The following is a 14,543-nucleotide window of genomic DNA, read 5'->3' on the forward strand; positions in this document are numbered from 1 at the left end:
TAATCAACCCCGAATACGGTTTGGCGGGAATTTCAAACTCGGAATTAAATCTCTCAGGCTAATAATATCCTTTCGTTATCTTGTCTGAAATTTTTGGGCTCTCTTATGTTGATGATTATAAAATTTGGACACTAGAGACATTGCTGGATTGTAATTATATTATTTATTAATATGGTATTTATAATAACATCGATCGAATGCTATATCTGTTATATTTATAATACTATAATAAAGTTTAATAGACACCAATAAACATATTTACAGAAGGTTGTAGGAATGACTTAATTTACGTTTTCAATAGATTTAAAGAACGCAAGTACCGTGTATGTATAAGTACGACATTTCGAATGACGCGTTCTTCCAGTTTTTTATTTTCAACAATGATTTTTATTATCTTTATTTGTTTTCAAAGACTTTTTGTCCATAGAAATCGTGCAAAATGGACTTCATTTTTTTATTTCTTAATCCCTTGAATGATGAACAATAAACCAGAAATATTAGAAGAATTTCCACACTATTGAAATATTTTCGCACAGGTTATCGCGCCTGCGCTTGCTACCAGCACCTTGATTAAAACACAAAGATTCTCCAATACTAGAGAAAATAGAATGCTATTGTGAGAAAGTAGAATACTATCGTGAAATAGTAATTAAAAAATTTTCACCGCGTCAATTGAGATTCTGAAAAAAATTCAGAAGCTCAGTCTGAGTCTCCATGTGGTTGGTCTGAGCGTGTAACCAAGACCTCCCAATGTTGGAATCGTTCTGAACGGACTTGGATATTTTGGTTTGCGTTTCCGTAGACACGGTGGCGTCGCTGATTTGTGGCCATGCAGTCTGAGTTTGAATGTCGGAAAAGCCCAAATCTGAGAGTAGAATTTCATCCGAAGTTTGGGTGCACGTGTTGCTGTACAAAAGTTCGTCCATATTCTCAAAGCTCTCGGTAGTCTGGGTTTCCGTATTGGAACTGTAGGTGAAGGAGGTATCCTGGTCAAAAAGCTGCCGTGTAAACGCGAGCTCAGTCTGCGTTTCAATACTGCTAAATTTATTATCAAACATCTTTTCCATCAACAAAGAATCCGAGTGTCCGACGCTACTTATCCTCGCGAAGGAGAGAGTATTGCCGATCGAGTTATCTTCAATGTATTGAATGTTGTTGAGGTTTGTAGTTTGGGAACCAGAATGCATCAGTGTAGGCTCATCGTGATTATAAAATATGTTTAGATCCGTTTGGGTGACATTTTCGTTCAGATCCTCGAGTAAATTTGCTTCGTTCGTCTGAGTACCCGATGTATTCTTCACTTCCCATAGATCCTGCAAGCCGACGTCGTGACTCAACGGCAACGGACTGCTTGAAAATAGATTTTGAGTTTCAAAATTGTCTGCAAAGTTCAAATCCTCCTTCAGTATAGTGGAGTCTAAATCCTTGGGCAGTTCGCTCTTCCGACATTTCCAGTCTTTCAACATGTTTAAGCTTGATTCTTGCTGCATGGATTTCGTAATGATATAACGTTCGTTTGTCTGCGTTTCCGCAGATGTTTTATGATGCTTCTCAGTTTTCAAACCACCTGTCTGAGTCTGCTGCGATATCCTGCGCTTTGCTGCCCCACTTTTCAACGGACTAGAAACTTTTTTCGCCCTCTTCAACTCATCAGTCTGCATTGCTGCATCGCAAGTTACCTTCAATTTTCCATCCATCACATAAGTATAGGTATTAGATCCTTCTATGGAATTTGGCAAGATATTAACCGGCTTGCCAACGTTAACAATTGTGACTTGAACAGCGGGTAAAGTCTTCAATTTTGTCTTTCTGTAATCATATTTATGAGGAATGAATGATTCACATCAAAATCCAAGAGTGCTCACTGAAATTGATAGGATGGGACATTCAGGATACGGTCTTCAGATACTTATCTTTGGATAGGTGGAGGTCAGATGAAAAAAACCCAGTTTTTTTCAACAAAATTCTTTACAGACGTATAACAACATTCACTGTACATTTACTCAAAAGTGCTTTAGCTAAACCCATATTTAATGATACATGGAGAAATAGCATTAGGCAAAAGCATTTTCATTCTGTCATATACTTTGTTATTTCCTTTTTTAATAATTGTCCATGCTTTTCGCTCAGTAATTTGAATCCGAAATCGATGATCCAATATCACAATCATAACTTATATTCGATCGCTTTGAATAATACAGGTGCCAGATTGCCAGAGAAAATGAAATCACTCAGAATATTGAAGAACACAAAAGAATATACAGGACAATTAGAGAATATTATTAACTAAGATTAAGGAGAGGAAATGAGACGAGAAAATAGGGAAAATCTAGGATATAAATATGATTTCAAGCTGTATACTCTGGGATTATTCCAAAAGTCAATAGATTTGAGAATCCTTGCAGAACTTTGAGATTTTCCAAACTCTCAAAGTTCCAGACTATAATCACAATTTTTGGCTGATGATTCAGTGTTTAATAAAGGCTATAATACTCACTTGAGTAAAAGTTTGTATTTGTTGTCTATGACGTGCTTGTAGCGTTTGGCATGCGTAAGCAAAGCTTCGTAGGTTGAGAATACTTTAAGGCAATTGCAGGTGAATTGCACACCACATATCCTGACGTGAGCATCCTTAGCGGCCTCGGTTGAAAAACATTTGGAGCATTGGGTACACATGAAGGTTTTAGCTGCATGCACTTTGAGGTAATGCTATAAAGAGAAGAGAAAAATCAAGGTGAGAATACCTCCAAGTAATCAAATTCAGGGTAGGAGGTGAGAAAGGCATTACGAACAGAAAGAAACTTAACCTGTTTAAGGTACTTCATGGTGGTGAAGTATCGTTCGGATTTAAGAGCGTATACGCAGGAGGCAACGGGGCAATGATACTGTATATTTTTCTTGTCATTTTTCGCCAAGTTTCCCTGCTTGTGAACCTTAAGATCGTGGAGTCGGAGTCGAGGCTCGTTTTGAAATACAAGCCCGCATTCCAAGCACCGGACACTCTTTACTATGACACTCAATTCCTCCGGCGACGGGCATATCGTATTAACCAAAACTTCCGCCTCCATCGCGATGGCTATAATTTACGAAATTCGCCGTCGAACTGTAATACTTATCCATCCATCCATTAGTTTGTTATTTTATCAACCTCGAGGCCAAGGTGGTTTTATTTTCTCCGCCATTTGTTTATTCGGCCACGAACTAACTCCTTGCCCTCCTCTTTCACAGAATCGAGTCGTTGTGTTCATTTCGCTACGCGTGAGTGTTCAGTCAGAATCGCAGAGAGTCAGCCCTGGGAAAATTTAAGTGAGAGAGCTAGAGGGTCGAGGTACTAATCGGTAACTTACCGACGGTATCCTTAGCAACGCCTTAGAGTTTGCCGGTAAGGAAAAATGTGGGTAAGCGTTCAGTTTGTAACTCTAAATTTTTATACTTTGTCAAAAATGGTCTAAAACGTGAGATAGAAAGACATAAAACAACGATGCCGACATTGGGAATGCAGACTTTACCGACTGATCCTTCACGACGCATTGTATGCGCTGTGCGTGTGTGTGTGACTGTCGTAACGGAAAGGTGTTAATTTTTTTTAACACATTTCATATTTTTTTTTCTTTCCCTTACAATTAAAGTATTAAACAGGCCTGATGTACTGAATGCGCGATATCAGAAAGATTTCAACCAATTTCTCATTCATTCTATTGGTTGGATTTTTCAGCTGTAGTTAATAATTTGAAGCTAAAGTGCTAAACGGAGAAAAAAACCAATCAGCGTTTAGCACGAGTGCTTACGCAGTAACGATCATCACAGTGTCGACAATAACACAGACACTTACACAGCATAAAATTCTGCTGACTAAATGGGGAAAACACGATTATTTCAGGCTCGATAGATGTATTAACTCATTTTACCTTGTGTACATACATAATGATTTGTGTAGAAAAACTTTACAAGTTCTTTAAAATTTGTAAGATGATAACGCGATGATAGAATATCGTAAATCATACTTAGCTTACGATCTATTAGAGTTTATACGAATTACCTAAACGTTTTTCGGATCACTCTTTGTTTTTTGAAATGAGAGGCATGTTTTGTATGATACTGAATTACAGATGTTATTTCAATAGTATCTGGATTGTAAAATAACTGTGTTAAGAATACTTTAGCCGCTTTATTATTCATATTAATGTATGAGAAAATCAACGATGAGATAATAGTCCACGAGAAAAATTTAATCGATCATTATATTACACACATACAATATCAAAAACGTTACTTTGTATGCCGGCAATTGTTACGTTCGATTTTTGATATAGGTACTTCGCATTGAAGCTTTTCTGTTGACTCATACTCCCGTGTCAGAAGGTTGACAGTATATACCTATATTAAAACGTATCTTACCTAAATTCCTATAAATAAATCCCCAAATAAATATACACTGCAACGTTGCATTTGCAAGGTGATAACTAAACGCGCCACCGTTCGTTACATGCAACATGGAAATATTCATCCGATACACACTTGATACAAACAAGTGTATCTTGTACATCAAGACATTGCACCAAGAGAAATTCAACTCCTAATCGACGTAATTTTAGGGCTTAATTCTGGGGGCAAGATATACTTCTTGGCGGATTTTTACTCTTGCCTATTAATTAAGCGTCTAAAATATATCGTCAATTACAAATATATCGTCAGCTGTTTTAATTGCGAATGGATCAATAGTTGAGCTACCTATGACTTGGGGTAAGGATTTCGTTCGGTGAAAAAGTCTCTCAGGACAAAGACCTGTCCTATCGTTGTAATCAGAATTGCTAAGGTCTCCATAACCGACCACCACAGCACTCGCTCGTTAAGATCTTCGGCCCTCTTTCGACCCTGCGCTTCTCGCAGTCTGTGGTGTGTCTGGTAATCCAGAATACTATTCAGATTTTTGTGCACCTCCTGCGCGGACGACTCCATCTACAATGCAAGAAGCTGATCATTAGCTATTCAATAATCTTGACCAACAAATTTGAAGTATAATTTCAAATTCTTTGACCCTTTGCAACTTTCCAAAAATCAAAGAACAAACCCACCTGAGTCATAACGGTGACATGCTCGCCAAGACCAGGCAGAGGGAGTTCATCTCCGACCTGAAAGTCCATGTACACAAGCTTGTGCGAAAACGTCGAGAACTCGTTGCTGAAGCAGGCTTTGTAGACCCCGGATATCGTCGGTGTAAACGTATGCGAGTCGAACTGAGTCTTCACCTGACGATATATTATCTCCTTATTCGGCGCCTCCAGTGTGACGTCGACATCGTATTGGCCACCGGTCACGACCTGGGAAACAAAGAGAATGAGGCATTGCTTGTTTGTCAAAAGAACCGCTGAACCTACAAATAGTCCTAGTTGCCCCTCCCTGTGGATTTGATGTTAAGGTTAAGGGGGCTGACGGTGAGTTTGGAGTAATATCGTTAATGGGTTCATCCGACTTGCCTGGAACTCGAGGGTCGACGAAACGTTCTTCTCAATGTCCTGATAAAAGCACTCTTTGGCATTATCCGGCAGCTCGAAGGTTAGTTCTACGCTACCCGCGTCGAATACGGAACCTAGAAGCGCAGCGAGCAGGAACCACGTCATCCAGTAGTCCATGTTTTGCACGGTGATTTATCGGCCTATGAAATTCGCATTTAAACTCGAATAATACGCGGCAAATATCCTGCCCGCAGTCCTCGATAAACTCGGCAAACTTTGATGTATCAAACGATCTGCCTTAACGTGGCCGGAAGGAGACAGTCAACCACAACCGATCTTCGAAGTTCGAAGCTCTAACTTCAAGCTGATCACAGAAGCTGAGTCTAACTTCTCACCATAGACGTATTGGGATATAGAGGGGGATAGGTTAGGCGGTATGGACTCTCGTATGTATGTCAAGTGAAGTGTCTCACTGTTGGACAGAGAAAGAAGATCAAATCCGACCTTCTTTTCTCTAACGACGCATGCGCAGTCATATAAGCGTCGCAACCAGCGTAATTTTGTCAACTGCGCATGCGCCAATAGAAAGAGAAGCTAGTAATCTTAGATTCCTTCTCTCTTACTCGTTATACTCCACGACAAGACCAGCGCCACTTGTCGGCAAAATGGTGAAGCGCTTATCGCGCGGAAATTTTGTCCACCCTCCACCGTCCGACACGTGTCTCAACTCGGGCATTTGACGTATCAATTCGCCTGTAATGAACTCAATTTTACGCGCTGTGGCTTCACCGCGCATCGATTTCGACGAGGAAGAGAACGACAACGATGTCTTCGGGGTTTTGGACGAGGACAATGACTTCTACCTCACGGAATTTCCTCTGAAATCGTTGAGCGATCTGGATATAGATCGAAGATCGAAAATGACGGATGAACCGAGGAAACGAGCCGCGGCTATTGTGATTCAGAAATTTTGGCGGAGATACTCGTTTCGACGAGAATTTTCACGCCTTAAGGATTTGATGGCTAAATACGCCCGTTCGAATTACTCCGCGGCGGTTCTGAGGCGAGTCAATTCACGGGAAGCCTGTTTGATCGACCGAGTAAGCGGGACTTTCGTCCGCTTTCGATTCGCCGGGGAAACCTTTCCACCTGCGATTGTTTACAAGATATTCACGAAACGACCGGTCGTCCGCATCTCCTGCATATGGAATAACGAAATTGCACAAAACCAGCCGGATAAAATAATCAAGACCGGCGAATCACACGTGAAAAGCGACGCGAACGATTGGCGGCCGTTCTTCTGCACCTCCTCGCGAAGAAAAAACGGAAGTTCAGCTTTTGCGACGAAGCGTCGAGAGGAACGCGTAATTAGATCAAATCGCAGATCAAAGTTAGAGATGATTAAATGAATCTATGAGCTGGGGAGGCACGGCGAACGAGAGCCAGACATGGCCCATAGAAAATGAAATACCTTTATTCTCTGTGATCACAAAGATTTTTATCTCTCGATGGCCGGTGGAGAGTTCGCGTTGACTTATCTAATCTGATGAATGGGCATCACCAAATTTTTAATTTGAATTGACATTCGCGGCATTATTCGTGCGGCATATTATTATACCCTGATTACAAATTATCACGCTATTATTTAACAAATTGCCAAGTTTTGTACAAACCAATCAAATAAAGATATATTATAATCAACATTTACGACGCGTTAGCAATCGATTATTCTTCAATTTCCACAAAACATTTGCGAACCTTGCGATCTCTGGGAAACCATTACGATGCTGCTTCTGCGTCTAATCTACTGCATGATCCGAGAGCCAGAGCACTTGTATGAAACCTCTGTGACGCAGTGCTAAACCGGGCTCTGTGGTGCAGTTATCGGTCTAACACGAGCCAAGAAACGACGCAGAGTTTGGACGAGTTCCAGCCTCTACGATTTCGTTTCAAAAGCATCCCACATCTGATTGGCCAATTAAAAAATTGTCTGCAAGGCGTATTAGAGCTAGCCGACGATCAATCGAGCAGACACGGCGTTGCGACGTTAAACGGTCTGAAGTTAACCGCAGCAAATGGAAAGCAGATCAAAACGATTCGTTTGGCAGCTGCGCTCTTTCCTCGGGCATTTTTCTTTTTATTGTTTATTTTTCTAACTTTCTTTCATTTCCATGCAAAATTTTTTCTTATTTATCATATTACAGGCGTCGGGGATCGTGTAAAGCAAAATACCTGTACCTACAAGCTGCGTACGGATAGACGCTTGCATTATACATACGTAAGAACGTTTTTGTGTACATGTGTTATGCAACGCTAGGTGGAATTCCGGTTCGAAATAGGAAAGGGTCGTGAAACGTTGTGGGGCGATTTAGATGCGCATAATATATAGCATGTTATACGTGCAGAGTCCGTCGGGTTTCCAGTATAAGGTTATAGCCTCGCTGCTTATTTATTATTACTCACCTACGGATACGAAAACGTCTTCTCTATTATTGATGCCCTTACCCGTATATACCTGCCTCGTATTTCACAGTCCGCATCGCAGAGCGAGCGTAGTGCGAAACTGGTAATCTTACCTGCGAAATACAATTGTTACTGCAGGTATCTAGGTATACCTAGATGACCGATCTATGTTCCTGACGATTTTCAAACATTTTTTGAAACAATTCATCAAAAATTACTCGAATTATAAATTTTGCCAGACAAGTAGGTATGAGTCAAACGGATGATAAGATTCAACAATTCTTTATATATAGATCGATGGGTAGGAGGATCGTTAAACACTGTATCATTTTTAACGAGTGATTTTTACAGCCCGTGAATTAAAAAACGCAGACTTGTGAAACTGACGCACCGTGTCAGTGAAGTGAAAAGAGATAGATTCTTTCGTTACTTCGGCAGTTTAATTGCATTTTATAACCTTTCATTTCATTTCCATCTCCAACGAAAACAGCCAAGTAAAAAGTTTCCCCCCCTCCACGAATGCACGGGGTTATCGCAGAATCGGCGATGCAGAACCGCCTCGAACATGCCAGGCGTCGCGGCGCCGCCAAGGCTGCGAGCTTAAGGGGTGTGGTGGAAAGGGGATGAGGGGAGTAGCTAGAGACGACGATGGGAGTGAGAACCTCCGGAGGTGCAAGGGAGGAGAGAGCAGCATGGCAGGCCTAGAGTGGAAGCCAGTGAAAGCAAACGACGCCGGGCGTCGGTCGAGGAGGGGAATTCGTCCCTCGGCGGCGGGAAACCATGCGTGACCTCCTGGTTCTCGGGCACATCGCGGCATTCGCGGCCCGAAGCGGACACCAGTGGAGGGACCGCGTGACACCGGAATGCAGTTGAGGGGTCCGGGTCGTGGCTCGACAACCTCTGATCCACCCCGTGCGATCGGGATGATCAATTAGAGCACAACCGAACTGTCCTCAAATTTAAAATCGGCTCGATCGCTCCGTGATTTCTGTACTAACGATGCCATGCGCCAATTCGTGGGGTCGTTTAAACCGGCAGTGCGCGATTCGACGTTGTATTTTCTAGTGTGTCTATAACAGTGGACTTCGACTTTGATTCTATACTGATCGTAAAACTTAATTATAATTTTTGGTGCCGACAGCTTTAACGCTGGTAAAAGTTATAACAGTTTTACCGCTTTTTCTTCGACAGGACTTGTATCACTTTTCAAGGTTTGCAACGAGTGTAAGAGATTCGCAATATAAGGTATGTGTTCATAAATTATAACAAAAGTTATAATATAAGGGTATTACTTTTTTCAATGGTATGTATATTGTACACAATATGAGTGAAGATAGTAACGTTGATGTAAGGAAACGTTGTCGAAAAATCACTTTTTTCTTGTTACAATTTTAAAATGATTTTTAAAAAGTCAAGTTTACAAAATTGTCGATATGCTTTGCTTTACATCGGTTTACAATAGCGTTGTACTTAATTCAACCTTATCTTACATATCCAGACCGGTTTTGTTGTTTCAAAGTTTTTGTTGCTCTCCGAACTTCCAGACGTAATAGTTTGACGTCGAAAAAAATACCTCTTCGTATCGTCAGGATTGAATTTAAAAATTTCGTTAGCATGTTTTGATATCAATTGCGAATTTTACTGATAAAAAATAGAGCGAATAATGATTTCTTACGCCGAGGAAGAAAATGTTGATCAACGTTATACGATATGGTTGAAATTCACGGCCACCGAGTTATGCGTTTCTTTCCATAGAGTGTAGTAAAAACTTTAGGTAGCAAATTTTTGCTTTAATTGTAAATGAAAGTAATATAAAATAACAATACGTAATTATAAGTACCAGTCCACTTCATTAGCCGAGGTTATAAGAATGTAGAATACTGGGTTTCTGGGTTTAGTACGTTATAACAAAATAGTTTCTTCCAGCAAACTAGTTTTTACTTCTACTAGAATATGCGTCTTGTACAGGTTTCTACACTTTAAAGCGTGTTTTCAGAACTACTCAATCCCACTGTAAATACTTCATACCATTTACAATAATATCAGAACAGTGAGATGCAGTTTGCACAAACTTTTCCAACTGCATAATTTCCTTTCGATTCAAATACTTGAATAGATTAAAATTTCCTTATTTTTCCCGAGCATGCATTTGTCAAATTAAATCAATAAAAAGTACAAAACGAGTCAACGGAGAATGATTTTCGATTCAACGATACAATTTCAACTAGGATTGTGAAATGCGATTCGCGCAGCGCGTCGACGTCGCGTAACGTGGAGTAAAAGTGGGAGCACAATATTTCCGTGCCTTGAGTGTTATTTTTTGTCGGGTGTTGCATAATTGGGTGAGGTAACATTTGTCATCTCTCAACTTCTTGTATATACGCGTGTAAGAGCACGACGTCTATTCATCTAGCGCACACCGCAGCAGCTCTCGCTCTCAACTCGTTCGACGCTTTCATCTCGGGTCCCTCGCGTCCACCTTGCATCTCTCGCTTTAAGGATATATTTATAGAACACTCAACTCGTTGAGATCTTAGAAACGATTATAGGAATCTGGAAACGCTGTGACGCCTTCACTCGTCCCAAGATAATTCCATCTTTTCCCGTCCCCGTCGCGTTTGAGGAGTCGACTCGATCCACGTTTCACTCTTCGATCCCTTTCATGGTCTCACAATACCCATAATCTTGTACGGAGACCATGCACGTGATCCCTCCTGGCAGCGATATCATCCATGCAGCACATTCTTTACTTATTATTATTATTATTATTGTTGTTTTTGTTGTTGTTGTTGTTGTTGGTATCATCTCATGGTTACAGTGATTATCCAAGACAAGAATTCAGTACACTCGCTCTGCTGGATTCCGCGTACGTATAAGGTGACATAATAGAAAATCAAAAAGAAGGTAAGAAAGAAAGAAAAACGCGAGACGATTAGTCCTCGGGGGATCGGAAGTCCAGCTGCGATTCCTAAGCCTCTTTTATGCGATTAGAGGGAAGACAGTAAGAAGCCAGCTACAGCGATTCTAAGCGCCGCGTATGTAGGTATTCGTTTCGTAAGAAATTTGAGTCAGAGGTCAAGCAAGTGTTCGAATCAATTTCTCGTAACGAAGTACAAATAACACCGCTCAACAAAAGAAGAAGAGAAAAAAAAAACATTTTTTTTATGCTCCGAGTTGAGTTAATTATTTGTTTATTTGTAATGCATTTAATTATCTTGGGAGAAATAATCACGATTTAATAATTTCGTTAGCAGAAGTCTACAGAGAGAGATTTTGTGCCTAGGATCTGTGTATGTTATTATTATATGTTAAGTGATATTTTAAACAGTTGAAAATGACTATTTTTCGAAAAAATTTGATTTTACAGCGAGGAGAGTGATATTTGGAAATTAAGGAAAATCTATGATTTCAATTATTCCTCTAATAAAAAACCGAAACAATGATATATTTTAATTAAAATGATTTAAACGTGAAACTGAAGTTCGTTTAATTGTTACTTACAATAAACGTTTAAAAAAATAGGTAATTTTCTTATAATCCGAGACTAAAAATTCGCGTTAAACGGTCTAATTGTTGCAATTTCGTATCAATTGACGTCTTGAAAGGCGTTTTTACTCCGAACCTTGAATGCAAAATTCGAGCACCTTATAGAATCCGTATCTCGACGAGCGTTTCCCACGACGAGAATCGGAGCTGAAAGTTAATTGCCTGAGTCTATTGAAGACTCGCTCTGTACATTTTCAGCAAAAACGCTCTGGGCTCCGAGGAGAGAGAGAGAGCTGCAGACACAGTGTAGTTCGGGTGTTGCGTTTTAGCCTCCATACGTTGGTCCACCGACATCCCAAGTAGGATAAAAAGATCAAGGTTCTAGGAGCGAACTGGGTCAGCAGGGCTAATTCCAAATTACTCTTATCTCCGGCACCGAGGCCCGGACACATTCTCTGCCCAATTTTGTCCTCTCTCTTCGACTACGAGCCGCTCTGCAGCGCAGTAATTGTTTCCAGACAATGTGCATGTAGTCCAAGATACTCAATCGTCATCAATGGCGAATGATCCATTCGACCTTTGCTCGTGACTCCATTGAATGCTCGATTCTTCCTAGAGCCTAAATTCCACGGGTTAATAGACTCGGCGCCACGCGGCCACTTTCATTGGCACAAATCGCGTTTCGATTTGGGAAACGCTAGAGTGCGGCGAGGGGTTAACGATCCATACTCACACTTTCTAGTAATGAATCAAAGAAAGTGTGAAACGAAAGATCGTGCCTTTTCTTATCTGCTATTTAATACCGATGAAATTGATCGTTCGGATCTAACAGTTTTTCTGCTGTATAACTATGTGTAATATATTCATATTTTTTGCTCATTTGAGCACCAACATCTCAGCGATTCGGTCGATTTCGATTCCGGAAATCAACTCAATTAGCTCAATTCCCTTGCAACAACTGTGCAATCGCAATGCTGCGGTATAATAGGTATATATCTATACGCATCGGAGAATGTGATTCACGAGATTTTGCACAGAGCGTAGTGCAGGCAGAGAGAGAGAGAAAGGAAAGGAGAGAGGAGGCAGCTGATAGCAAGAAAGATAGAGGATTGTGAACTGGCGGTTCGATTGACCGAGTAATTCTCTTTAAACCGGTCGACATTCCTGTCAAGGTCTGACCATGTTTGAACATCATCTGCAGAAGTGGTAAACGATATTGAACTTGTAGGCCTCTGACGAGCTTTTTATATACAGGCTTGGAGTAATTACTGTACAAGTAAGATAAGAGTAGTTACGGTAATAACATATTACAGTAGCTGATAATGATCGTCGAGGCGTAATTAGAAAGCCCGAAAGCGTGTATGGTCACAAAGTAAAAGCCTTTCCGTAGTTCTGCTCGTATAATAATTCGATATTAAATTCGTCCATTAAAGTGTAATTTAAAATTTCAAAGAAACCAGCCGACCGAATCACCCGCGTAGCGCGTCTGCAGCTCAAAAGTTGATTCCGTTTCGTCGGACCCTTTGCAGAAGCAAATAGCCGCGACAACTCGACTGACGATGAGTTCTTTGTTAAAATTCCGGAAGAATCGCTTTTCAAACACACGTAAGGGTGGCTCGGAGATAAAGGGATGAAGCGAGGGGCTGCGCGAGTGCGTTCGCAAGGTGAATTCGGAACTCGTGACACTGGTCGATAAAATTTTCCAACGAGGAAGGTGCTTGATAATTTTAAAATACCTATATATCCTCATTATAAAACAATATTTATTTTGATTCGATCGGGTCTAGTTTTTTTGTTACAGCTATTACCAGTAAAATTGAATGTTCATCGTTTTGACTTCCTTTTTTTGATTCAGGGTGTTCTGTTATTTGCTATAAACACCAGTTATTTAGTTATACAACAAATAACCAAACACCCTGAATCAAAAAAGGTGAGTCAGAACGATGAACATTCAATTTTACCGGTAACAGTTGTGACACAAAAACTAAACTTGATCGAATGAAAATAAATATGGTTTTATAATGAGGGTAAGTATATAGGTATTTCAAAACTAGTAAGCACCTTCCTTAATTGTTACAAAAATTTTGTTGAACAGTGTACTGTAACACTATATATAACCTTATTTTTGTTAATAACAAGATTATTTTTGAAAAAAGTAAAACAACTTATATTACAATAAAACTATTCGTATCTAAAATATTCTAACATCATTTCTATTGTACTAAGCCTTGTTCTCAACATAATGAGTTCAAAGTTTTCTTGTTAGACACAAAAAGTGAAAGAATCTAAAGAACATCACGTGTGGGATCGAGACCAAGACCGTCGCGTCACCTTGTTAAGTAGTCGACGGCCAAGAGACTAGGATTTATGAATTCGTCTGAAGGATTAAGTCGCGATGAGAAAACGTGGCGTATACCTTCTAAGGTATCGTCCTTGCCCAGGGCTTGTAGTTTCTGTACCCTTGTCCTCTTTGTTTCTTCGTCGTTGATCATTCTTTTTTCATAATAAATCGCTGCCGCCTTCTTCTCAACATCACAGTTCATTGTCAGTTAGAACCTTCGACATTGAAGTCGAGATAGTTCTGTTCACAAGTTTTGAACACCGTGTTCGGCTCGGCTCGTTGGGGTGCTTGAAGTAGTACTTATTGTTAGTACCTTCTTCCACACGAGCTGGAGGGCTGACTTGAACACGGCGAGCCAAGGAGTACGTGGTAAGGCAATACGGAAGCCCGGAATCAATACATAGTGCATTCACCTTTGACAATCGCTCACTTCCCTCATGGATAGTGTGTATAAGGTACTCAAAGTTTATGCACGAACAAACCTGCCGTGTATCGTCTAGGAATTAAATAGCTGGTACTCTTACGGGAATCAGGTGTTTGAATGAAAAATGTATTAGGATGGTCAGATAGAATGTCGAAAACTAGTTGAAACGTATTTTTTTTTGTTTGTTTTCGATTCAATGTTCATTAACAAAGATAAAGCAGTTTTAAATGGACACGTGACGTCACTACGTGCATAGATATCGACGTACTACAACGTGACGTTACGACGTCACGCGGAATTTGACTTGCTATATCTTTGTTAATAAACATTGAATCGAAAAAAGAAAAAACACGTGTCAATTATTTTTCCACGT

At 40.3% G+C, this 14,543-nt stretch overlaps 2 protein-coding genes across 2 annotated transcripts; both read right to left on the minus strand.

The window, feature by feature from the left end:
- Window positions 1-144: 144 nt before the first annotated feature.
- On the minus strand, window positions 145-3,255 carry LOC124405182. Its single transcript, XM_046879870.1, has 3 exons — window positions 2,808-3,255; window positions 2,498-2,709; window positions 145-1,809 (listed from the first exon to the last, which is right to left on the minus strand). The coding sequence occupies exons 1-3, from the start codon at window positions 3,066-3,068 to the stop codon at window positions 669-671; spliced, it is 1,614 nt and encodes a 537-aa protein (XP_046735826.1). The 5' UTR covers window positions 3,069-3,255; the 3' UTR covers window positions 145-668.
- Window positions 3,256-4,072: 817 nt separating this feature from the next.
- Window positions 4,073-5,841, minus strand: LOC124404499 (transmembrane emp24 domain-containing protein 7-like). The gene is made up of 3 exons (XM_046878669.1): window positions 5,478-5,841; window positions 5,076-5,321; window positions 4,073-4,959 (listed from the first exon to the last, which is right to left on the minus strand). Exons 1-3 carry the CDS (start codon window positions 5,631-5,633, stop codon window positions 4,732-4,734), a joined length of 630 nt encoding a protein of 209 aa, XP_046734625.1. The 5' UTR covers window positions 5,634-5,841; the 3' UTR covers window positions 4,073-4,731.
- Window positions 5,842-14,543: the final 8,702 nt, after the last annotated feature.

Source organism: Diprion similis, chromosome 1 (genome assembly GCF_021155765.1).
Source record: "Diprion similis isolate iyDipSimi1 chromosome 1, iyDipSimi1.1, whole genome shotgun sequence".
NCBI lineage: Eukaryota > Metazoa > Arthropoda > Insecta > Hymenoptera > Diprionidae > Diprion > Diprion similis.